The 27,057-nt window shown below is 37.8% G+C and overlaps 1 protein-coding gene across 2 annotated transcripts in view; it reads right to left on the minus strand.

Moving 5' to 3' along the window:
* DSCAM (DS cell adhesion molecule) overlaps window positions 1–27,057 on the minus strand; it is a 476,243-nt gene that overhangs the window by 137,151 nt on the left and 312,035 nt on the right. For both annotated transcript variants that reach the window (XR_012621906.1, XM_074814395.1), the window contains exons 9-11: window positions 25,126–25,404; window positions 15,483–15,602; window positions 11,695–11,868 (exon numbers count right to left, since the gene is read on the minus strand). Coding sequence is in view for 1 of the 2 variants with exons in the window: in XM_074814395.1 (XP_074670496.1) it covers window positions 11,695–11,868; window positions 15,483–15,602; window positions 25,126–25,404 (573 nt within the window). In the remaining variant the exon portion in view is untranslated. The remainder of the gene's footprint in view (window positions 1–11,694; window positions 11,869–15,482; window positions 15,603–25,125; window positions 25,405–27,057) is intronic.

A 27,057-nucleotide genomic window follows, 5' to 3' on the forward strand; every position in this document is an offset into this window, starting at 1 on the left:
CAGATGCTCTTTCTGCTGCTCTGAAGATTTGCAACAAAATGTACTTATGTAATAGCTCTGTGGAGGTATTTTTTTTTGTCTCTTTCTCATTTTTTGGTCACAAGTTTGTATTATCTAACTTTGAGAAAAGACATTTGATCCTTTGAAAATCTTTGTACTTTGTGAGGAAAGAGATGGAAGTAAGAGAACTGGTACTTATCTCTCAATATGAAACATCAGTTACTAGGAAAATGTTCTTGTTAAGTCACTGATGATATGATTTACTTTATTTTAACTAATACAAGAAAAGTTCAGAATGGGGAAGCAGAACTGAGAGAAACTGCGGTGCTGACTGAAAGCTAGACTACTGACATAAATTGCTGCTTTATTATTCATTTCCAAAGATTTACAACATTTGCTAGAGGTTGATTACATATATTTACAGAGCATGGCACACAATATAAATGCACAGACTTTTTCTTAAAAGTTTAAGCCAAATTTTAAAACAACAAAACCCCAAGCCCAAACCAACTCTCAGCAACATATGTTTAAATTCCTAAAGAGCCATCTGCTTTGCTAAGCATCCTTCAGCATGTCACTGATTACATGAAAAACAATTGTATACACACTATTTTAATAAATCAGGGTTCTGCTTTAAGAATGAATAAATGGCTTTAGGAACATAATATTTAGGATGCATTTTTTGGAGAATGTATCTTTAGGGATGAAATGCAAAAAAAAATAACAGGAATGTCACAGAAAAGAAGAATTGTGTTTAATGAAGGCAGGATTCCTATCATAGCTCTATTTTTTTTTTCTGCTAAAAATTAGATGTTTGTTTCTGGATGCAAAGATTTGAAATCAGTCCGATCAGCCAAAGATCAATCATTCCATGTGTCTCTCTGAAAGCTGCATTACAGCTAAGTAAACAGTATAAGAAGTAAATTCAGGAAAACCTTATACTATCTGACTATATCTGGATGGGTTTTGTTCCTTTTTGGTTCCTTTCTTTTAGGTGAGCATCAAACAACATGTTTATGTGAATGCCTACATGTTCATGCACATGGGCACACAGAGATATTGGTAACTGAGGTCCTTAACTTACGTAGAACAAACAGAGAAAGATATCTTGATGTACTTTTACAGCATAATGGCATCACATGGTATTTTGCAAAATGAAGTACAGAAACATTCAGCAGAAGTTTCAATCGTAAAAGCAAGTTAAACAATGTCTTTGCCAGTACCTGCCCACACTAGGCTGCTTTCTTCGTTGCCTGAGAACACATCAGCTTGCACGAGGGAATACGCCAAGCTGCAGACTCATAGCTACCACAGGTAAAACAATGTCACAGTAGCAATCACATGGATCTACTTGTGCCTGCACAGATGGCTCTCTTCTCATGTTCTGATAAATGCATACAGTGGGCAACTTCCATAAACATCTAAATTCTTAATGGATACTGCTGCTTACTCTTTTGTAAAGTCAGCAGAAGGGTTTGCACATTTCTAAACAAGGTAACAATTTTAATGTAAAACACTGTTTCACAAGTCAAGAACTGTAGTTGGAACTATAGCATTTATTCCCTCCCTGAGGAATCATTTCTCTCTTCTGAATTTAGTCATGTGTTCACCTATGTCCATACAGTTACATGACACTGCTTTCCCAGGGGCTACCAGGAACTGGCCAGGTGGAAGCTGGGCACTGAATAAATGATGATAGAGAAGGTAAAATTAATGTCATAAAGATGTATGTACTGCCCAGACAACACAATTCCTACACGATCAAATATTCTAACTCAGCATACAAAAGAAAACAAAAGTGAATGTAAGACTAATTATTCCATGGCCTGATGGAGACAGTTAAAAAAAAAAAAAAAAAAAAAGAAGGATTGGATTGGATTAATCATAAGTAATTAGGCCAACAGTAAGAGCTCATTGTTTCATTATCTCCTGGTTTGACAAGACCAAATCGATTCATTCCTTAAACCTGCAGGATCCTAATAAGATTTATCTAAAAATGGAGCCATGCTTCTTTAGTTATCTATACTGTGAAGACTCTCAGAAATCAATTGTTGTGGCTGTAAGTGGACACTTCCTTTTTTTCCCAAGAAACATAAAAGCGACAGGTTAAGATATGTTCAGGCATCACATACCAAACAAATATCTGAACGAACAACATGGATGCGAGCTCACAAGCTGATGCAGAGGTTGAATGTTAATGGTTAGGAACGCAATCTAGGGTGAAGGAAACTTGTTTCCCACAAAGCAAATATATCTAGATTACTAAAAGAAAATCTGCATTTGCAAATCCTTTCTTCTGATTATACCTGACATGCACAGCAGGAAAGGGCATTGGAAGCAATGCCTCAAATTTTCCTGTATACAGCATCTTCAGCTTGTAGACAGCTCTTCTTCCTACCTTGCATTTTCTTTTCCTTTTGTATATGTCCCAGATGTAAATATAATTTATGTTTTTATGTTGGATTATCACAGAATCTATACACATTATTTATATCTAGCACCATTGTAGGATTTTCGCAGAGGGATATGAACAAAGCTACCATGCAATTCTTGAAAAATGATTTTGAAGAGGAAAAGAAAGTACTACAAAAAATGACACTTTCTTTATATTTGAAGGCAAAATTGCTTGCTTTAAAAGAAGCTTAAAATTGTCCTGATAGAAGCAGTTGTAAAAGATTGTCTCTGGCTAATAGCCACATTTGATATTATATTTAAAAAGAAATAAACTCTTATCCAAAGCATAAAATATTTGCATGTAAACTACCTATTTTACATTTTTCTTTTACTGCAGGAGAATTATACAGAAGAATATATGTAAATTATTTGGCATCTGTGTCACTTGATACCCAAATGTAGTTTATAACCTACATATTTTTTAAAATATTGTGAAATATAATGTTTTTTATTATAACTCATTGTCTCTTTCCTTCCTTTTTCATGCAAAATTTAGTTTTTTATAGCAAATTAAAGATAGGGATAAACAAGCAGCCATAATAAATAAATAAATAAATAAAATGAAAAACTATAAAGAGTCATCACGCAGGTCCTATGACAGCATTCAATAATAAAAAATAGTGAATAACCTTTTGGAACAGGTTTTGTGCTGAAAAAGATTGTGATTATGTCATTCAAAATGCAGAAGAACCCCTGATATGTAAGAAGAAATACTGTAATTTAAGAGTCCATCCACTATTTTTGCTGTTCAGATAGCATTCTGCAAATCCTAAACTTGTATGAGAATAATAACGGGGAGCTCTGAAATGGATAGACAGAAGAATGAATGTGGAATGGAAAAGGATTTTTAAAAAAGGAGGAAGTGATGGCAGAGATGTAAGGTTTGCAGCATGGTAACAGCAAGGAAAAGGAAGAAGCACCAGTGAGTGTGACAGGAAAATGATGTGATACTGTCCTCTATAAGCCTCAGGCTTGTCCTGTTGGAACATGGTTACTTTGCAAATGAGATGTACCTTAAAGTTGGCATGACTAGACACAAAGAAAAGAGATGAGGGCAAAGGAAAAGGGAAAAGGAAAGGGAAAATCATGGTACTATAACAGCTAGCTTTTCTGAAGTAGAAATCGTCATGTGTACTGCACATACCCACTAAATTAATTTACATCCCACTGCTGCTTTAGAATGCTCTCTTGATTTGCGTTTTATCTTTGTTAGCAAGATGTAGACCCAACTCTTGATGACATTGCAAATATAAAAATAAGCAACAATGGATCATGCATGCACTTCCTCCACTAGAAGCCAACATTAAACCCAGCAAACACACTGCATACAGCCCCTGCTCCACAAACGAAACTATTATATTCACAGCAGGATCTATATTTTAAAATGTTACTCAGGAAAATTATTTGGCTTAATAAAATGGAAGCATGAAAATCCATACACTATAAGCATTAAATGTCCCTTAGGGTAAATATTCAAGAAAAAATGAGACTTTGTATCTATATACATGCTGCATTTGAAATCAGTTTGACTCTAGATAAATCAGTAAACATCACTACTGAATTACGGGCATGGTTAGTGTTTAGTCATTACTCCTCTACCACATGGATTGAAGGAAAAAAAGAAACAACCTATCAGAACACTGTCCTAACACTATTTGTATTAAGACACACTTTTGTGTAGCTAACTTCGAGACTTAGAACCACTTCATAATTTTAAGAAAACATCAGAAAAAAATCTTTTAAAGAACTTTTTTTGTGGTGTGTTCTGATGAGAATGTCTGAGATAAACATTTAAATGTAATTACCATGTCTACTCATTGCTCTCCCCATCTTCCAGTTGATATGGTATCATATGACAGATGTCACCACAGCCTCTAAATGCCATCACATCCATCTCCAACCACTTAGTGCTCCACTGCTGTGCTCCTGAATACGATGCTCTGAGAGTGCCCTGCAAAGCTGTTCCACCCAAAGGTGCCGGCTGAGCTGCTGCAGGTCGAGCAGTGACTCGCACCCGCAGGTGGTATCTGCCCACTCTCTGGAATGAGGCTTAGAGGTGTCACAGAGCCCAGGAGGGGCATGGTGGCAGAGCTAGGAACAGGGCACTCAACTCTCTGCAGCTGGAGGTGGAAAGCAAGGCAACAATGAACATCAGAGGTTGGAGGATGTTCCACCTGTCCTAACAAACTAGGAGGAGGAGTAAAGTTTACTAAACTTAACCTGGTAGATGAGTAATGACTAACTCCAAGACAACTAAGCCTGAAATTCTGGCTATCAAGTGTCCTATGCTTACTGACATTTTTTTTTCTTAAAAGGGTATTGAGACATATTGTGTTCCAGAAGGATATTCATTCACATTTCCCATGAAGGCAAGCCTAAATCTGAATAGTTATGTTTTAAATTATCTTTCAAGAAAATGACCTTCCAAATTATCAGGAAGAATAATTTTCAGAATATTTCCTCCCAGATAAGAGCCTTTCTGGATGACCATTTATTACATTCTAGCACAGTAGGGTTTGCAGTATTGTGCCAAATATAATATACTGACATTTGTGAGCTTATTTTCTTGATGAAGGTTATTATGAATGGGTTATCCTTCTAGCTTGTATCAATCACTGTAGCACCACCATCTCAACTGGAGGAGGAGGGCAGAGCAGACATTATTTTCAAGTTTTATTTCAGCAGTGTTCAGAGACATAGGAGCTGTAATCCTTGATCTGAAATGATCTCTGTTGCTCAGTCTACTGACCAGAGCTGGTCAAACCTGGACATGGAGTTCATTGCAATCTGAGAGCCATGTAAAACCTTCTCTGAATAAACTAGTAATTTAACAGGACACAAGAGGTATTAAGATTGAGAAAGGAGTATATGCTGTTAAAATACGCGTGGTTTGGTGTGCTTAAGTATTACTAATGTGTTCAGTAAAGGGAAAAAATAAAACAACAGCTAGAGTACATACCTTGTGAATCCTATCCCTTATGAGGCTTTCTAAGAAAAGTGAAGATGTGAAGGTATTCAAAAGATGAAATCATCACAACTTTGTTAAACTGGTCATTTTTCAGGAAAGCCTCAATATTCCATATCTACCACGAAAATTTCAATAGAAAACTTCTGAAAATAAACTTCACCCATGCTTCCTTTTGAACATTGCTATTTGGGCAACTTAAAGCTGAGAGAGACAACTATTCTGAAAAAAATAATGCATATGATACTGTTGATAGAAATGGAAAAGATACAGCAGAGCCTATATGCACTTTCTAGCTAGCTAGCTGGAAATCTCTTTCACCTTCCTGCTAGAAACATTGCTGTGCAACCAGCCTTGAAGAAAAGAAAAAGGGCTGCTATATTCTTTTTCTCCTTGCACCCAATTAGAAACATATTTTTTTTAAAAAAAGAGAGAAGTCCTTACCTCCCCTCTTTTCCTTAAATGAGAGTATTGCAAAGATTTGCATACAAAAGCACTTGAGTATTTGTACTGCAGTACATCTGGCAATTATCTTACAAGAGAAAGCATTCGTTTTAGCCAATTGCCACAGGCTTGGCATTACTGAGAAAGGCAGAAAGCATTTGAATGTACAGAAGAAAAGGGATATTCCAGCTTTCTACCAGCTACCTTGAACATACTTCACGTTTAATTTCACCCTGTTGCCACAGGCACTGTGTTGTTATGACAGCTGATCTGCCATTGAATAGCTGTAAAGGAAAATCAACAAAGGATCGCTTCAGCGATTTTCAGTGCAATTTATTGGAGCTTGTATCTTGCGGCTGCTGCCGCCTGTCGGGGTAATGACACATGATGGGTGATTAAAGTGCAAGTCCCTAAATCAAAGCTGTGCCAATGGTCTGAAGAGGCAGAAAACAGCATTCAGACCCTGTTCATTTCTCATAGTGGGAGGACCTCATTAGGAAAAAAACGGGCTGTAACAAGAGAAAGTGCTTGTGTCTAGGGAGAATTTTCATGTTTCCAAGATTTACTGTAGTTTTCTTACAGCATCTTCTAGACTGTGCATTTAATTAAAATAAATAAGTAATTAAAACAGATCGAGAGTGTTAGAGTCCATCACCACTGACTTGGAATTTAAACTAAGGTGTACTGTAGCTCATTCACATCCTCATATTTTTGCCTTTGTTTGCCAAGAAATAGGTGGTGAAAGAGAGAGCTGCCTGTCATAAGGGTAAGGGCAAAGCTAGGCAAGGGCAGCTTGCCAACTCATGAGAAAGGACACTTTGTGATACAAAAGTAGTTTCAGTTCATGGAAATACTTTGTGCTTCTCTTTCCTTTCACTTTACTCATTATTTCTGAGGAGATATGCAAGTAATCCAGCTAGAGATTTTTACCAATTTTGGACAAATTTATCCATTGGACAAAAATGCACTCTACCTGAGATAACCGCAAAATAAGTATGACGTAAATAAATGCAAAAAGCCCTTTGTTTAAAGATGGAAGAATGTCAGAAGAAAACAGTAAAACAGAGTACACAATCAGACCAGGGGACTTTGTTTTGTTTTGCCACACTATTTACAGATCATGGGACTGTGAATAAATGGAGAAGAGACAGAATAAGAAACATCAAAATAACTGGGCTCAGGTGAATTTGACATAATATGACTGCTGTTTTTCCTATAAGCGTTTTTTGAGTGTGTTAGAGATGGTGATTTTTATCTTCCTTTACAACATATCATGGATAATCTACCTTTGCAAATGCCGAACAAGCAATGCCACCCTTACGGACATCGTGTGGGATATATGCATTTTTAAGGAGAAATTGGACATAAACAAAAGGCTGGCATCTATGTATAAATGCTATTTTTTCCATACACAAGGAAAAGTAGCAATCGGACAGATCTCAACATTCCTATATGCTCAAAAAGGAATTATTTTCCTAAAGACTAAAATGAGCATTTAGAGACACCCTGGTGAGCAGAGCACAGTGAGCTCTCCATCATGGTTTGCTGGCTTTACTGCAGGTATTGCAGCAAAGCAAACTCATTTGACTGGCCACATGGGAAGTGTGCCTTTACCCTGACCAGACAAAATTTGATGGAGGAAGCCAGGCACAGACTTCTATCCATTTTAATAAACAAATGTTGCAGTGCTTCAGTCATACAGTGGAACAACTGTTAGCTAGCAGTGGAGGAAACAGCTTCACTAGATTCAGAATCTCTCTTCATAAGCATATTTTGGGTTTATTTGTGTTTATAACTACTATTATCTTTTATTCCTTTTGCAGTAGTATCTAGTTATGTGATTGGGGCCTCTTTGTTCCACGAGCTCTCCGAAGATGGAGAGAAACAAATCTTGCCTGGAAGGGGTCGTGGTCAACATTGACAAGATGCAGTTTAAGGGAGGCAGGGGCAGCAGAGGGACAGTGTGGTGAATTACCACAGCCAAGACCCAGTGTAGCTGCAGGAACAGGGCGTAGACTCTAACACTGTGATCAAGCTCCTTTTCTGAAACAGCCTCTTCTGTTATTCTACTGGCTCTTGTCATAGATAACAATTTAATTTTTTTTTTTTTTAACGTTTAAGTGGTGAAATTTGGCATTAAAAGTATTAGCTGGGATTAGTATGTTCCTGATGGAAGGAGGTGTGGGTCTGACTGATGGCTTTAGGTTTATGTATTAAACATATATTTAAGAAGTATATTTGAGAGGAAAGTGAATGAAGCAATTCTGTTTTCTTGGCAGACAGGATTTGTTGGAAATGTTTTGGTGATCAGATTAAAACTTCTCAGGCTCCACACTGACATGAAAATAAGTGATAGATTTAAGAAGGGGCAGGGCTAACATGACTGCATCCCACAGATTATTTACATAGGAACATACATATCTTAATGAAAGCTTACTTTTCAGGGGGGAATTTTTTCACAGTAGTGTTCTATCATGTTATATATAGCCTCTAAAGTGGAATTAGGAAGTGTGACATTTATTCAGATGAAGGCAGGCAGGCAGTTCATTTTAAGCAGACATCTCTTCCCTTGTGACTCCCAGGCAACCTTTAAACAATTTCAGTTCTTTCCTTCATGTTAAAGGCTCATTATCCTTTAAAGAAATTCTTTAGAATTCTTCTCATCCCAAGCACCAGGAGTCATTTCTCAAGACAGCACTAGATTCCTTATTCCAGATCTCTCTCATAATTTTCTAATATTGTATGTCTTAGTGAATAAGGAATTTGAGAACTACTTACCCTTGGTTCAGAAGAAGAGAAAAAATCACTGATCGTGATTTTTATGTCCATTTCTTGAAAAGAAAGGGAGAAGGATAATAGCTACTAAGTAAAGCTTCTCTGCTTTCACAGCTGCCATTCTAGCCCTGTGGTTCTTGATTCAGCATTGACTCTGCCAGTTCTTTCTTTTCACATTTCTGTTAGTATTCCAGAAGCTGCTTTCTTTTCCTCTTATCTTTTCTTTTTTTTTTTTTTTTTTTGGCACTCCCCCCTCACACAATCTCCCTTCAACCAAAAAGTTGGACCAGCTTCTCTGATGTGAAAGTGTCACACAACAAATACTGAAGCACTAAACAAATGTGTATCTGGAATGACTGCCGTTTCCTTCTTAGCATTGGGAGTCTTGTTAAGAAAGCCAAATTGGTTTATAGCTTGAGCTGGCTCTTCACTAAGAAAAAGTCTGTCAATTTTAGAGGTAGCAAGTCATGGAAGTATATTAGATCAATGTTTATTCTGCCTACTCCTGAACTACCAAAACAAAAATTTGTCTACCCTCTTTTGACGTCAAAGATCAATAGCTTTTCTGTTTAGAAACAGGTGCCACTGAAAATTCTGGAAAAGTAAAGCACCCAGTCTCATTTAGATTTGTCACAGGATCCCTGAAAGGCAAAAATTTATCCAGGAATGTTACTAACAGAGTAGGTGGAAACTTTTATCAAACATGGAGAAGAAGAATCACTTGTGCATAAGAGGGTTTTTTTTTTAAGTTTACAGTGATGCTATGAACTGTTATCATCTGAATACATGAGGTATCTGTGGTACAAGGGACAGTTAAAAAGTGAAGGAGGTGGCTGTAAAGGGACTGCTGCCATGTCTTTCTGAGAGGCAGTCTAGTTTCACAATCAGTGACTAAATCCATCTAAGTCACTCTACTTTTTTCTCAGGTGATTTTAACTATTGCTCACAGACAACCCACATACAGACTGGAGGAAGGGGGAAACCAATTTGGCACAAGAAAGCCACAGCAAAATGTGCTGATGTTAATCTTTGTTTACGTTTTGGAAGGCTGCTTCTTACTTACTAACTTTGTAACCCAGAAACAACTGCCTGGGCCAGATCTTACCTTCTGCCTCTCAGTAAAGAAGGCATTTAGGGTGACCTTGTGGAGCAGGATCAACTGATTAAGAACACTGTGAAGATCATGGAGGAAGCCTGAGGTCTTTAGTACTAGGATTATGCTTGAGGACTAGGGTCCAGAAACAGGCTTTTGGGGAGAGGGAAAAGGAGGCAGAATAACCACAGAGAAAAAGAAACCAATGAATGACAAGATACAGTAACAGAGAGAATAAAGGCAGGTCCGGGCCCTCACTTTGGAGTCACTCCACCTGACCAGGTGGAAGTATTATGTGCCATAACCAGGCCACCATAACAGGGGATCCAGCTATACCTGAAGCCCATCATGACACACTTCCCCAAAGCAGCTTGTCCTTAATGTGTGCTTGATTAAAGCTAAAGCTGTGCCTCTTCTACGCACGCACCAACACGCTAACAGCATTTGTTCTAACAGCTGTGCTGGGAGCTGTACGTGTGTTAGTGTGGATGTGTGAGGGTGTACAGACATTCTTGCCTGCTATCTCAGAGCTGGAGGGGTTTTCATTAGATTCAAACAGCAACTGACTCTCCAGGGAAGCTCCTGCTCTTATTTGATAAGGGATGCTCTTTTATCACACATGAAACTGCATGCAGTGATCAGACAGGCAGTGTGCATAGCTGCCAACCAGAGGAAAGCTGTTTTGCTGTAGCATATTACAGCAGTGCATCGCTACTACAGTTGAAGATTGGCCCAAAAATGGCCGTTATGGAAACCACAGAAGCTGGAACTTCTACTGATCCACAGAAAAAGTATGCAATTAATGTATTTGCTTGAGAGGTTGGGATATCCCGTTATTTTTCAGAAGCTGAAGCCACTATGGTAAATCAGAGTGGAGAGGACATCTGGGTCTTGCAAATCTAATAAAGTTGACACTCTTCCTCTCAAAGAACTTAGACATTACAACAAACAATACCTCTAAACCTAAACATTAATGGTCTAAAGTATAGCTCTGCAGTGTAGAATAAATTGGATTTTCCTTCCTTTCAGAAAAAAAAAAAAAATCTTTTTACTTTCAAGGGCAAATCTTTTTCAAGCTAATTGACATCTCAGAACTTCAAAGTACTCAGTCAATCTTCAAAAATCCTACAAACATGAAAGTGCATGTCTCAGTGACCTCCTTCAATACCAGTCTAAGGTCAACATCCAGAAACATTTGGCATGCTGAAGTGTCAATAGTATCTTTTTTCTATAGTAAGAAATTATCTCTACAGCTTTTTTCCATAATATTTCCTCTATATTCTCAGCTATGTTCATGTTTGAAGGAGTTATGGCTATCATGCACCTAAAAACTGGATAGCTTTTGCCTCTTGTGCCTAGAAAGTACAGACAGGTTGAGGTTGTGTACACGCTCCAGGTTCAATAGAATTAGATGCATTTTCTGAAAGTTACCTGCCAGTGAATAAGTCAAAATGACTACTGTAGCTGTATCTATAATATCTTACAGTATGTTATAGCATCTTGTGGTATCTACTGTAATTGTAGCTATAGTATCTATCTATGGTACCTTGAGAATTGATTAAGGGACTTTTTATTCTATATTTTCTTCAACTTCTGAGATTTGTAACAGCTGCTGTGGGTGTTTTTTTGTTATTGCTTTTTACCCTTGACCAAAGAATGTCTTACTTTCCCTTCATTACTCAGCTGTAGCTCATAGGCATACTACAAATTTTTTAAATGAGATGTTAATCCTTTCCATTTTTAAGTGCCCTTTTCTCCCGCTACTAAACAATGTTTTTCATTAACCATACTAACTTCCAGGCACTAGCACATGCAGCTGAATACCAACATTAAATTAAAACCAATAAAACCAACCTCTCCCCTCCCTCCCCACCTCCCCTCCCTCCAAACTAAGGATGCAGTAGACAAGCCTTTTTCAATGAATGGTAATATCTGGATCACAGACAAGTGGTTTAGTTCTTACTTTTAACAGTGAGGTACATGGACTTGCTGACGTCTGCTCCCACATCATTGCTGACCTTGCAGAGGTAGTATCCACTGTCTTCTTCCAGCACATGTTTAATCAGCAAGGAGCCATTTGTGAGAAGCTGGATACGACCGTTCAATGCAATTGGCTGGAACTGAGGAACTCCGGCACCTGAAGAAGGACCCCCACGGAAATAGGTTAGATAGGAAGGAAAGCATTTTTTTTTTTTTTTTAAATAAGGCAGAAATTATAGCTTCCTGTTCTTAGAGGTTCAATTCAATTAAAATACAAATGGCTTCTGACATCACCAGAACAACTGGAAAGGTTCTTTGTCAAAACTGAATTTATTTAATGGAAAGAAGAAGGACTTTTGGAATGTAATAGTAGCAATAATTTGCCCCTGTTAAAGGTAAAGGGGCAAAAGGAGCACAAAGCAGGAGTGGAAGAACCAGAAAGAGGGAGAGAGAAAATGGAGATTTTCAGACTGCTCATGGGTAAAAAGGCACATTTGTTGTACATTTAGAGGCTGATAAATTATTGACAATTACAGCTGAACAGTCATACAAGTATGCATCCCTAATGCACACACCAAATGAATTTCTTATGACTAAGAGGGATGTCTGTTGTAGTAAATATGGCATACTCAAGGGACCTATAGGACCTTGTTTATGAAACTCTAGGTAACGTGGAAAACCACATCAGTGATAGTGTTGCTTGTTTTCTCTTATAGCTGACTGACTGATGACACATAAAATCTCTCTCTGCCATGTTCGTAGCCAGTATTTATTCAGGCTGTTAAAGAGAAAGAAAGTACAGAAAGAAACAAAAAGCTCTGATCACTGATCAGGCATAAGGTGCCATGTTTGGTGGTAATGTAAAAATGGAAGGTCTATAAAAAGACAGGAAGCCAAAGATTTCTGTATCAGCTTTGTTTTTAAGAAAGACATACTGTTCCTTGGAAATAAGACACTGGGTGATTTAGGGAATAGGGAGCAAGATGCTGCCATGCTGTCAGCACGCCGTACTGTCCAGAGGCCCACCAAGTTCAGGTTTCTTCAGCATTAGGGACTCTCTAAGTGTATATTAAGGTATGCTTCTTGTAACAAAGGGTTCTACAACCTACTTTGGCAGCAGGAGATGGGAATTTTCAGGGAAATCATAAGGTAGTCTTCTTCAGTGGAATTCTCTTATACCACTTTCTGTACACAAAGTTAGTATCTGTCAGCATTAATTACTATACGCAGTGGGCTGAGTCAGCCCAGGAGGAACTACGATGAATAAATATTATGGGGAATGATTTAATATAAAATAGCAAGCTAAAACAACCTATGAATACAACATCTAGAATATTAAAAAAGACCAGACATGCATACTAAAAATCCTTCTAGTCCTGAAGAGTTTGCTTTGGGCACTTACAGTTACACTGGTGGCTTATACTGTGAACTTAGAAATGTTAAAGGGATAATGTTTTCACAAAAATCAGTTGCCACTGTTGATTTTTCAACTATTTTAGTCACATGCATATCCCACTTTCACCTCTGTCTATTTTTTTTTCTTTAATAAGCCATTTTTCTTGTCATTAAGTTGGAAGGAACATTTATGCTTCACCAACTCTACCTGTCTGCAACTGATTGCCCGAGTAGACAGATGCAAGCACTCACTTATATTTCTTCACATGAAAAATTCTGGGGACAATTTGGTGTTCATAGAAGGGAAAGGGCTGATACTCCTGAGGATAGCTACAACTGGGCAAAACTTTGCATAACAGTGTGCAAAGACTTCTTACTCTTCGCATACACTGTTACTGCTATTACAGACAAAGTCCTTCCTGAGCAGTGACAGCAGCTTATCACACACAACTGCATGGATGAATCTGCAAGAGGACAGAATCACAGACTAGTTGAGGTTGAAAGGGTCCTCAGGAGGTCATGTTGGTAGAACCCTTTTGCTCAAGCAGGGCCACCTAAAGCTGGATGCCCAGGACCATGTCCAGATGGCTTTTAAATATCTTCAAAGATGAGACTCCACAGCCTCTCTGGGCAACCTGTGCCAGCACTCAGTCACCCTCACAGTAAAAAAGTATTTCCTTATACTCAGGCAGAACACTCCTGTGTTTCAGTGTGTGCCCACTGCCTCTTTAAGTCTGAAGGACTTAACCGATTCTTGCTGATTGTGGGGTGTCTGTATTGATCACTGTCTTTATTCTTAAGAAACAGCAAGTCCATTTCCATTACCCCTCTATCCCAATGTACAAAAAATGAACCCTCTTTTTCACTGACACAAAAAGCCAATGACACTAACTCACCTGCAAGTGTACAGATGAGTGTTCTACTCTGTTGTAGTACCTACAGATAAGCTATGACCCAATTGTTTTACTCCTGCTGGCCTCACCTCAGTAATTATTTTAGAATTTGGCACAAACCTTGCTCACAAACCAATAATATAATGTATCCCTTTAAAGGAAGATGCAGCATATATCCTATAAACCTGTACAGCACCTTAGTTAGACTAGGTATTGAAATTGCAGTCATCCATTAGCAAAATACAGGCTTTTGTAAAAATACTGACCTTTTCGCCTAGAGTTACTTTGGCCAAAAAATGAAACTGCAGTGTGATGGCTTTGCCTACATCACATATCTACTAAAACTTTTTTTGACTTAAAAACTTCAGAGCTGTTAATGGAAAACCTTAAAAACAGTCACTTGATGGTAGAGTGTCACTAAAATCAACCCCCTATCCCTTTCTTCTCTATTAAGATGGTCTGCTTATCTCTTCACAGTTAATTACAATTTAGCTAGTTTGGCTTGGCCTCCTCTTTCAGCATGCAAACACAACAAAACAGAATTACTTCTTTGTGACCTATATTCATAATTAAAAACCCATATACCATTAAGATTAATAAAATGTGGAGCTCTGCACCCTTCTTGACACAAACCAGAATTTATCAATAAAAGCAAGAATGGCCTATAACATGAACATTTCTCTTCCTTCACCCTCTTTCTTCAAATATAATTTGGACTTCTAACCTAAGGAAACCAAAAATTACATGGAGCATTACATAAGGATTTCTTCTCAACAGCACCTAGTTTTGCTTTTTAAAGAGCTGACTCATTTAGATTGGATACAGAGTTTAGAGAGTTTATTTTCTTGCTAAAACCTACCAGAAGACAACTGGCCAGAAGACGCAATCTAGCAGGCAGCACATTTTAATTAAAAAGCATTCAATTTCCTGTGGTTATTGAGGGTCAAGTGGGGCCAGTTTTAATGCTCTGTTACATGAGAAGAAAATGTTAAAGCATTATGTAAAGCGCATACTGAATTACTGCTTATGCTAATGCTACCTGACCTTTCTTCTTTGCTGAAAAGATATGATTGGCCATGTTATCATGAATTTTGAAGGGGGAAAAAAAAATCAGCCAAATGCTGCCGGTGAACCTTGTTCTGAGGTTGTTTCAATTAAAGCAGTATCTCTTTTCTCTCAGCTGTCCATTTCATCACTCGTCCGCTGAGGCCATAGCTAATACAGGCACACATTCACAGCTCCAGGCCATCTCTAAGGCAGACCAAAAGTCCATCTAGCTCAGCCCTGTGTCTATGACAACGGCCAGCACTATGTGCTTAGGGAAATGATATAAGAACATTATAAACATGACTTATACTTCTCTTATTACACCCTGCCAGTCTCTGACAATATGAAGATTAAACCAGTAAATTACAGGTAAATCGTTACTAAACCAGAATTAATCTGTCCCCAGTGATTACTACTACTACCTCAGGAATCCTACCTTTTGAGTACTTCCAGACAATGGTGGGAACAGGATAACCCTCTGCAGAGCAGTTGAGTATTACAGCTTTTCCATAGATCCCATCCTGGTCGCTGGGCTGAACCACAAACCTAGGTGGCACTGCAGAAGGAGAAGGAGCCATGAGAATTTGTGCAACTTAACAGGCAGATCAAAATGGCAGACCAGTCAAATAAGGAGGCATAACATTTTATAGCAGAAAGCAAAAATTAAAACCAGCTAGATGACGATCCAGTGACATAGGAAAGTTGGGTTTACATGATTATTTATTTGTGCACAATCTCAGTGCATTTCTTGCCAGACACAACAAAAGCACTGGTCTTTACAGGATACAAAAATAAGTTAATAAAAATCTCTCCACAGGAGAGGTTGTAAAATGGGAGTAACAGATAAATCATACTGTTGTGGTCAGAAAAGAAATGCTTTCTAACAAAGGCAGAGGTTTGTCAGATGTCTAAGAACAACTGAAGTTTTTTGTGTTTGTTTTTTATGTGAACTAGTAAGCTTTAGAAAAATAATTATGTAGCATAAATAATCTTAAAAAATAATGCTTTTTATAGCAATGAAATCACTTCATATTAAAATTAGGGTGTTTGAACTGTAACTTCTAATAGACTTTTCTTTCCAAACAGCCATAGAAAATTTCAGCAAAATTTGCTTGCATTAAGTTGAAGAGAAGTCTTACTGGAATAGATGTATGTGGATCAATGTATACGTATTATTAGACTTATTCTAAGGCAGCATAAAACCACTGCAGTGAGTCTTCCAGACATAGTCAAGTACGTATCTGTTTATACATAAATAAGAGCTGCTTATCTCAAGGAAAAGCTCTACATGTTCCAAATACAAATACACAGAGAAGAAAAAAACCTTGTGACAATACTAGACCTACAGTTTACCATGAAGGCCTGATACTAACTGTCAAAGTCTCAATAAAACCTCCAGATTTGACAAACGTTTGAAAGGAAAGCTGAAAACTGTGAAGAATGTTGAAAGACCCACAAAAGTTATTGAGTATTAAAGGTGCTTAATGGTTGTATTAAAGTCAGTTAAGGTCACAGATTTTCATTGACCTCCTTTTTTTTTGGTTCAGAACATGAAGAAGTAAATACCTGAGAAAAAAAGTGAATTATTTGTGTCCCTATCCCACATTACTCTTTTTGTCATTACTCTTTTTGTCATTTCTTATAGTTCAACAGAGAAAATGTAGTAAGGTGACTGAGCCCATGACAGGTGTTTTTCCTGTCAAATCAAGTACAGCAACATGCTCAGATCTAATGCAATAAAGGAGAAATCCTAACCATTCCTTGCTTTCCTCCCCCCAACGCAGCATATGCACATAGGGACATACACACAACCTCATGGATTCACAACTCCGCAGGTCCAGCCAGTGCTAACTTTGTCTGAAAGATGGGGGAGACAGAACAAAGGTCCCAACCATCCCTCCTTGCTTTGACACAAACCCCCATCAGACTCCACCACTTGCCTCTCCACAAGTGCCAGAAATTAAGAAAGACAGTGTGGGAGAAGGCTGTAGCATGAGGAAACATAAGGCAGCACAGAAGGGAATCATCAGTACAGCGACTATTTGCACTGGGACCTGAAACAGCTCTTAATGGCCATGAACATGATACTAATTATATATCAGCAAAACTGTGTGGCAGAAGCACAGCAGAAGCACCAATACTATAATATATGACTTTAAAGTTTCTTCAGTATAAACACTCTCACAGTCTATGCAAATAGGATCTCTCATTATACCAGAGAGTCCCAACTTTTCCTTAAGGAAAATCTTGAGCTGCCAGTGTTGGTATGGACAGGACTGCTAAAAGTTGCAGTTATGGTATCTAGACATCCTCTCTCCAGGTTCAGAGAAATCTCCTCACAGTGGCTTCAGCCTTCCTCCCAGACTCCCCTCCAACTTTCTCTTTCCACCTTCATAGATACAACTGATTTTTAAAAGAGGAGAAGAACCTTCTGGAGAGCAAACAATCCCTTTAAATGGACCTTTTGTTCACTGAATGCTATAGCTATAACACAAAGGTCTTTATTGCCTATGTACAAAGAAGCTCCACTGCTTTTTGGAACGTGTCTAGAAGAAATGGAAGGAACTAACAGCGATAAAGGCAAGAGACACCTTTGTACTAGGAGATATATTTATTGCTGTCAAACATTTCAGCTTTCCATACAGCTTTCACACTGACAAACATATATTGTATGTTATGTTAATTCATGATAGGTAACCATCAAACATGAAATCCCAGCAACAGCAGCTCTGGGCAATCACCCACCCTGTTCTAATTATCTACTTAGAGAAGATATCTGCTTCAGCAGCTCTTTTCTCACTGTTTTGTGTTCATTTCATCACCAAACACAAAAGGAGTCCCAAGCACTTCTTTTCTGAAGCAGGTGAAAAGTACAATTAGTTGCACAAATAGATTTGATTTTATAGGACTCAGCACAGTGGCATCAGCTGTTTCACCTCAGTAACTGTAAGTAAATTTGTATTCACAACTTCTGAAAAATCAATTACAAACTGCTTATCCATAAAGAGGGTAGGCCAAAAGAAAAAATCCCAAACACAAAACCACCTCAGTTGTATCAGTCTTACAGGTGAATGACTACAAATAATGCAATGGAGTGACTGATAATTAAAACGTGAAGAGTATAATGTCATTTAAAATCTCTCTTACGATACAAAACTTTTGTAACTTTCTTTTATTTTCCTTCTCTTTGAAAAACATTTTCTTTATATTCTTCATTTGCTGTGAATGACACTGGCAAGAAGTGTAAATTTTTCAGGAACTAATTTGTTATATTAAATGGGTAGGCATATGCAGAAAGTTCTGGAAAAGTTAAGCAAGATTGCCTAGCACAGAATAAAGCCCATCAGCCTTTAAAATACTATTTGCATTAAAATTATCTGTTAAAATAAATTTTTTGTCTAATCCCTTTCAGCATATATAGAGAAAAATGGATGGATGCCAAGTGTAAATGTTTGAGCATTTCTATGGAAATGCATCCTTCCACATCTTTAATGAACTCATGTAGATATTCTTGATATGTTGTGCCTTTAATGCTGACAAGCTCTGAACAGACCTTTTCATCATATTGATTTCACTGTATTTTGGGTATATACAACATAAGCTATTGCTCAGATATTCCTGGTATTCTAATTTTTAATCATTACTTTCAATACAGAATGGTACCAGAATGGTAACTGTGAAAATTAAATTTTGCCATATAAGCTCCAGAATTTATGATTAGCAATCGTACAGTTTCCTTGTACTGCTGAAACAGAGTACATAAACAAAGAATGTTTCAACCTTACTAGGCAAAAACTCTGCCCACATCCAGTAATAGAAACAATTTCTATATTCAGGAAAGCTTTGGCCTTCCTTTAGGACTACTTATAAAAATGCAAACTGCTGATCTGATTTTGAAGGCATGAGCCCTTGACACTTAATCAAGATTGCCAATAGAAATCAAAAGGGATGCTACAGCAAAACAAAATTACTCATTCAATGACCTTTCAATTGTTTCTGTATTGCTGTCTAGATAAAACCACAGGATTTTACTTCTTATAGAAATGATTAAAAAGAAAACAGAGAAGACCTTTAAATTTTTCTTCCTCATTGATAGTTTGCTTCTCAATTTTATTTTGAATGAACAACTTGTTCAGTGCTATGTGCTACCATATTTTGGAAGACAATGCAGTTAACTACTTGATCTAGATTTTAATACTTATCTTTAGATTCTAAAGCTACATTCACTTTTTCATTATCTTTCAGGAACTCATTAGCCCTTAAAGAAAATTTGCTTAGTAAGACTTTAACAAAGTTAATTTGTCTGATATGCTTAAGCAGAGTTAATGGAGAAAAGAAAGCAATTAGTTCTCTTCCTCTCTCTTTAGTTGTAAAGGTGTGGGCCTCCCCTATCCTTTTAGACGTGAAACAGTGAAATAGTTCACAAATATGACTGAACAGTTCTACTTTTATTATCACCCTTGTTTCAGCAGCACAGTCCCTTGAGCCTGTAAAGGAGGGCATTTAAAACTGTTTTAACAGTGAGTTTCTGTTAGGCTCTCTCATTTAATGCAGCCCACGGATCTGTGACGAGAAATGAGCTGTTGAATTGTTTAGTGTAAGAGCAATAAGTTGACAGATGCAAACCATTTAATGGCTGAACTCAAAGGACCTAAAAAAGGTGTTTTCAGTCAATATTATGACTAGCAATCTCAGGCTCTCACAAAGGGAAAACAAAGGATGAGAGCAATCAAACAGAATGTTGAAGATAACATGAATGTCATAGTGCCATTTTAAGGGAAGGAAAATGCTTTCATTATCTCCTTGTGTGAAATAATCCTGATAAGATGATAAAATATGAGTTGGTACCCTAAGAAGATACAGCTTACCGGTGTCATCGCTGCCTGTAATGATGGACTTTACAAGCTACTAACTAAAATCAATTTATGAATGCATGCTAACATTCCCTGATTTAATTTTGCTTTCTGCAAATCCCTTCTGACTGTGCTTTACACCAAGGACCAGATGACAAACTCACACATTCTGGACTTCAAATCTATGCAAGTGCTTCTGGCACCCAAGTACAGCAATTAGTACATCACGCTGGAGAGCAATTCTGAAGGCTCCTGATAAAAGCTCCTCTGGTGGACTACTGGAGTAACTTAAGAAATAATCTATGACATTGGCCCAGAATACAGTGTTTCATTTTTACATGGAATATTTGTACTTTACATTTAGATCATTCTGTCAAAATGATGGAAGAAATTTAATCAGCCAAAGCAACCATTGATGTATTAATGAATGAGATCATTAAACACTGTACTTTAGCAAAGATGAACAGTTATTAAATTTGGTCATTGGACCTAAGGGGTCGATTTAGCTGGTTTAGTGAAACCATCTGCTATGTAGTTCAAGAAAAAAGATGTACTTTTGCAAAATGAGACAGTGCATAGTGGTTTGTGTTGATCAGATTTATCTAATGAGAACATTAAATAGGAAGTGAATCACTCAAGAGTAACCTTCAAAGCCACAGTGTAAACACCAGCAAAGAAAATAAATGCATTTTGACACCAGCTGCGATCATAAATCTTCTCCCCCTGCTTTTCTATCATAAACTCCATTTGCTGCATCACACCAGCACCACCACCAAACGTCAGAAGGCAGACAGATACTTCTTATCTGGAAGATTCAAGGCTCAGGGACCCCTCATTGGGTGCCTAACTATCTAATGATATTCAACATTCCTGGCAAGTGCAAAATGAAAACACATTTACACTTAATGCACTAAATGCATTAAGGGGGCTTATTAGGTATTTAAAGACCTTATCTCAATTTTAACTTAAGATGTGTTCACTAACAGGAATTTTAAAATCATGATTTATGTACCTGCTACTATCTTTGAATTCTCTTTTCTGGCAGTATCTGAAAAATTTTGAACTCATAATACATTTATGATCTTTTTCTTTTTGGTTACCAATTAAAACCTTTTCCACTGCTTTTTATTTCATAATTACTTCATTCCCATTTTAGGAAACCCTACAGAAATGAATAACACATGATAAAGTGTATATAGAATTTTAATCACTCTTTAGAAGACAGTCCTAATGAGTAAAGCCTTAATTAATTCCGCATGATGTTATAAGTAGTTGACAGAGAAGATATTTTCCTAATTTCTGTGGATGACTTTCATGACAGGATCCTATTCTTTTCTTTTTCTTAATAGCATGCGTAACAAACCAAGAGTGCAACAAGAAATAAAATAATCAAAATAATAACAATTTATGAGTTTTTGAGAAACCCTTCTAGCTTGCAAATTCTGATGCATTTCCAGAGGAACTGCAGGCTGGGATCACTCACCTGGACTGCCTACCTGCAGTCCCTAGATGCAGTGAAGATGGTAGGCTTCTCTCAGTGGCTAATTAATGAGCTTTTAGAAGATATTCCATAAACACTAGGACTAATCAAGCCTGCTTTCCTGTGGATTTGTATCTCGTGTTTTGAGACCAGACTCCAATTGGAACATTTCTTGTGTTTGAAGAAGGGCTTGCCTGAGTATATTCTCTGGTGTCTAGTATTACACTTAGCAGAGGTGTTTGTAATCAATCACCTCTTTTCATTAAACTTTTAGGCTTTCGGCTCTACTGGAGGCATTTTCCCCTCTTCCGATTTGTCTGAAATTGGCCAATACATTGTGGAGAGAAGTACTGGCAGATCTGTGTTCAGATCATGTGACCATGTCTCATTTCCAGGTCCTCACCAAGAAGCCCTTGGCACAGAGAACTGAGATTTCCCTAAGATCTTACCCAGGGCTGCACAGCTGCTCAAAAGCTTTTCTCTTTCTTTCTCTGAGCAGGTGCCTTCCATCTCCTATGTGATGCTCTGCTAGGAAGCTCTGTGGAAGCTGATCATCTTCCTCTGATATTTAAGGCAGGGAAAATCCAGCCTTACTGGCCAGATATTTTTAGAGCTCCTTATCACCACTTTATTTCTTTTATAGAGCAGAAAATAACGGAACAGCAGTGTAGATTTACCATAAGGTACCCCCGATTTTAAGAGATGTGTGCTTGTTTTTCTTTTGCCATGTAATACTCCTGGAAAAATGGCAGATATGAAAAATAATATATGTAGGAAGAATATAGGAAATCTATTTAACAGACTTAAAACATAACAGAAAAATATGAATGTGAAAAACCAACAGATACATGTGATCTGACATAGAAAATATTGACAAAAACATCTCAGGTTGTAAAGCTGAAGAATTTATGTGGCTGTATGGATTCTGCAGAAGTTTGTGTAATCACCAGTAGTTCAAATGTAGCAACAAGCAGTTGGCCTGTGTTTCTTCATTCTTCTTAGGAATGAACTGGATTTACATTCTACTTCTGAGTCTATCCATGTACTGTAAAATGATATGGACTCCCAGTTATTTTGGAAACATTATAGCCTTCATCAGTTTTAAGTCTACTTTTAAAATGAATACAAGTACAGTATAGATAAGGAAAAGGGAATTTTGTGGGGGGAACAGTCATATTTCGCTTTACTTTCATCTCCTATTCACTCTCTACTCTCATATCAAAATGCACAAATTTCACATAAATAAGATATTCCCAGAACACATCTCTTGACATTTAGGAAAATCATCATTTCAGTTTAAAGCACACTGCTGAGAAACCATCATGCAATGTGGATTAGAAACAAGAGGAGTTAAAGCACCATTTCTTCTCCCTTTATTTAGAGAAAAAACACTTAGCTGATTTAGAAAAATATGTTTCAGTTATACAGCACCTATGAACAAAAAAATGAGGAGAGATCAGACAGCTTGGAGAAAAAACAGACAGCAGGAAAGCAAATCTTTACTTAAATGTGTATAGGTCAAGTTGGATGCAGACAACTAGTGACCAACTGTGACCCTCTGATGGCTGTTTGTCTTCTGACCTATGTAGAATGAGACAGCTGAAGCAGTTCAATATGAGAGAAAGAAGTCAGTCCAGAGTTCTGGCAGAAAATTCAGGTCAAACATCATATTATATTTTCCCCTTTCCTCTGAGTAAGAACTATCATCCCAGATGCATACGCAAAACTGATTAAGACATTTCAATTTAAATTGGCAGAGAGAGCAAAGAGAGGAGTGGAAAGAGGCTTAAAGGAGGCTGCGGCAGAGCACTAGCTGGGCAGAAAGACAAGCAAGAGGGGAAAAATAAAGTAGACCTCATAAACTCCTAAAAAGTTGCAGGACTAGGACTCCAGAAGGCTTCTCCAAGTCTATGGGTAAAACAGAGTGAAAAGCTACCCTCTATCATGCCCATGGGTTTATAAGGACACCCTTCAGGCAGACACACCCAACAGTTGTCATCCCACCACTGGGCCAGAGCCCTCATCAGGAGAGGCAACTAGACCAGCAGCACACAAGGAGAGAATGGAGGTGTTGGTGTCAGTGGCGTGAGAGGGGTGCAAGGTAGGCTCCACAGAACTCCTCCCGTGCACAAGGAGGGAAAACTAATGCCAAAAAACAGGTAGCAAGGTGTTTTGATGACATGCCTATAGGAACCTGTGCAGAGTTCCTAGAGGGATTCGTTCCCATCACTTCAAGCACTGAGTATAACTGCAAATCAGGTAGGAGCTCAGCTGTTACTAGATACAACATTTCTGCGTAGGGCAGACATAGCCAGGGGACTGTCTGTTGTGATGGGAGGTTGTCAACTTTCTCTTCTCCAGCAAAAGGGAAGGTGAGGAAAAATCTCTTCTTATTAGAATGATGAATAGGGTTAAAAGCTAACAGAACAGCTTAGGAAAAGAATAATTAAATGCATGTAGTTAATTAGGCTACTTCATTTAAGAATTACTGGATAGATGGGGAAAATAATAGACATCTGTACTGAATAACACTTAAACAAGATTAAAACTAGTGAAATTAAAAAAAATATTAAAGTGATATTTATATCAAAACTAGTGAAAAAGCAATGGACCTATTTGCCACTGAGTTTTGGGAATACTAGCCTATAAAAATATAAGCATACACATTTCATAAGTGGAAATCTAGGGAATAATCCATTAAGGATAGTACAGGACACTGGGAAGATTTAGCTTAAAAGGAAGAGCTCTTCAGAAGATTCTGCTTCAAATGAGTTTTTGAGGCAGGAAAAAAAGCCTCAAAAACATGTCAAAATCCTCTGAGTGGTTTTAAGATTTATCTTGGTAAAGTTACAGAAGAGATTATAAAATGTAGTGACCTGCAACAGTCAGAACTAGGGTTACTTTCAGGATTATAGTATGTGCCCTTTTTCTCTGAGGAGTCTAATGGCTTGGTAGCAAGAATGAGGTGGTGGAGAGGGAAGAGTATAACACTTCTATTCTTTAAAAATGAAAATTCAGAACACTGAAAAATTTCCAGAAAGAAAAGGAAGCAATTTGGTTTTGTTGAAGTTTTGCACAGTAAGTTTGAAAATACATCACAAGGCATAATCTCTAGGTAACTTGTCTAAGGTGTGACTTGAAAGGTGAAAGCTGTCGAAGGCAAGGTATCTCTCTGAAAGGTCTTTTCTACATAGAATGTTTCTTTGCTGAAATTATATTCACAACTATTTCAGGGCAAAATGTTGTGAAGTCAACATGAGCAAATGAATCATGTTAATTGCATAATAAACACAAATAAGGAAAAGAACAACACGGTAACAGGGACGAGTCTTTTCCCCATGAAGCCAACATCAGTGCTTTGCTTTTTCACTAACATAATGTTGTATGAGACTGTTCTGAATAAAAAATGGGGATAATCAGACTAAAACAATAACAGAGAGGAATTTGATACCATCTCAAAGGCTTGATCCCAGTGAACAGGCTTGTGCCTCACAAGATTTTCCAGAAGTCAGTCTTGTGACTTCCTCATCCACCCTGTGCACACCAGGGTTTTTTGATTATTTTCAAGACTTTTAGGTAGAAAAGTTGTATTAGTTTCTGTGATTCATTGCTCTGTGTGCTCTGTCATGAAGAAAGGGATTACCATATTTTCCTCTTTTTTGTACTTCCCGTCAAACAGATGTCATTACAAAATACTGATGAATTCCACTTAATTGGTGCCCTTCAAACTAATTACATCTACTTACCTCTCACAATTAATTGGCTTTGGTGCTCCACAGCTGCTGCATCATTTCTAGCTATACAGGTATAATTCCCATTGTGCATCAGCGAAAGATTAGAAATCCTTAAGGAGCTGGTGAAGTCAATGTTGTCAATCGTCACCCCGAGGCTGGCTGGGATTGGCCTGCCATCCTTCTGCCAGGTGATTGTGATGGGCAAATCCCCAGAGACCACCACACAGGGAATGAAGACCCGCTGCCCAATGGAGAATCGCGGGAACTCAAAAGGCTGAATAAAAGGTGGAACTGAAACAAAAGAGGAAAGAGGAGCTATTGCAGTTATGGTCTTGTTTCTGAAAATAACAGAATGGAACAGATGTACAGTGCTGAATATGTAAAATTAACACCTTTGACAGCCACAGAGCATTGTTTAACTAAAAAAAATCTCATCTTTTGCAAATACCTTTTTTTTTCTTGACTACCCAATGCATAAGCAGAGATCACAAGCAGTGAAATTCCTGGCTTCTAGAGTTACCAGACACCACTGGCAGATTCCTGCAAGAGTACTGAGCACCTCTTTGAGAAATCACACTGCCACCTTGCAACTCTCCAGGTCTTTCAGCAGCAACCCTGCCTGGACAGTCCAGGAAGAGCTCAGCAGCTTTCAAGGTCTGGTGTGAGCGCCTTGCTTAGGGTCATGGAATAAACCTGGAAAAGTCTCCAGCTTGGCTTCTGGGAAGTGATGAAAGGGAGCGTAAGCTTCTCAACTGCTCCTGGCACTTATTTCTTAGTGTTTCAAGTCACAATTCTCAATAAGATTGGGTAAAAGTATGAAGTGAAAGGCATATACAGTACTTACAGGACAGCAAATTAAGTTAAAACTGATTTCTAAACAGGGCGGCAGTACAAGCTGGTGTTTAATTCCTGCTGAGCATATTTCACTTGGAAATTTTTTTTTTTTTTTTTTTTTTACTTATTATTCTGTGGCTGAACCAAAAAACATGAAAGAAATGCTCTTATTTCTATCATCAGGAAGAATTCCACTTCTTAAAAAACATGTTGTTTTCAGGTATTTTTAATAAAAGTAAAGGGAACAGTGGGTTGGATTCAATATATAAAGCAAGAATTAATGGGGATGCCTCACTTTCTCCGGGTTGTGGTTGGAACGTCTACTAACAATTTGGTAAATTGAGACTCAAATACCTTACAGATGAAGGAACTGAAATCTTCTCCCCTTCTCAGGGGAGCACTAACAGCTATGGCATTGATCTAAGATAGGTTTCTATCAATCACTCCTGAAAAGACTATAAAACCAACTTTGCAAGCAGTACTCAAATATCATTTATCAAAAGAGAATGTTCCTAGAGGTTATGTACCTTAGATATAGGAATGCATTTTCCTATTCTTGCTTGAGAGATGGCTTATATATACACTCTGTGGTACATTTGAACATCTTTAACAGGAAAGATTGAAGGATACCCACAGCAGAACATTTACACTGCTCTATATTAGCTAGCTTCAGAAGAAAACGGAGTTGGTGTCTTCCTTTTGTCCTTTCTCCCTTTCGCAAATCTAAGGCTGGGTTTTCCCCAGAACTGAACCAGAAAAACTCTGAAGAGTCATCGCAATGTATGTTAGCCCACCAACTTCACCAGCAGCATTTTCACTCCTCTGTCAGTGTCCTATTTCTGGGATGCAGGGATTGGTATTTGTGACCATAACTATCTTAGCTCAATGTATTTCTTTTGATCATTGCATATGTTGGCTGCTCCTCAATCAGGAGTAAGAAAGTTTATCACTAAGTAAGTGATACCAATCCCCCCGAAGGCCTAAGGCGTTGTTCAAAGGCATGTTCAAATGCTTGTGCACATGCACATCATGCTGCACAAGGTTGACGCAAATCAGATACTGATTCCACTCTTGCCAGCATAGTCGTGATGCCATTTGATGAGAAGAAGT

The sequence above is a fragment of the Strix aluco genome, chromosome 2, assembly GCF_031877795.1.
Source record: "Strix aluco isolate bStrAlu1 chromosome 2, bStrAlu1.hap1, whole genome shotgun sequence".
Classification (NCBI taxonomy): Eukaryota; Metazoa; Chordata; class Aves; order Strigiformes; family Strigidae; genus Strix; species Strix aluco.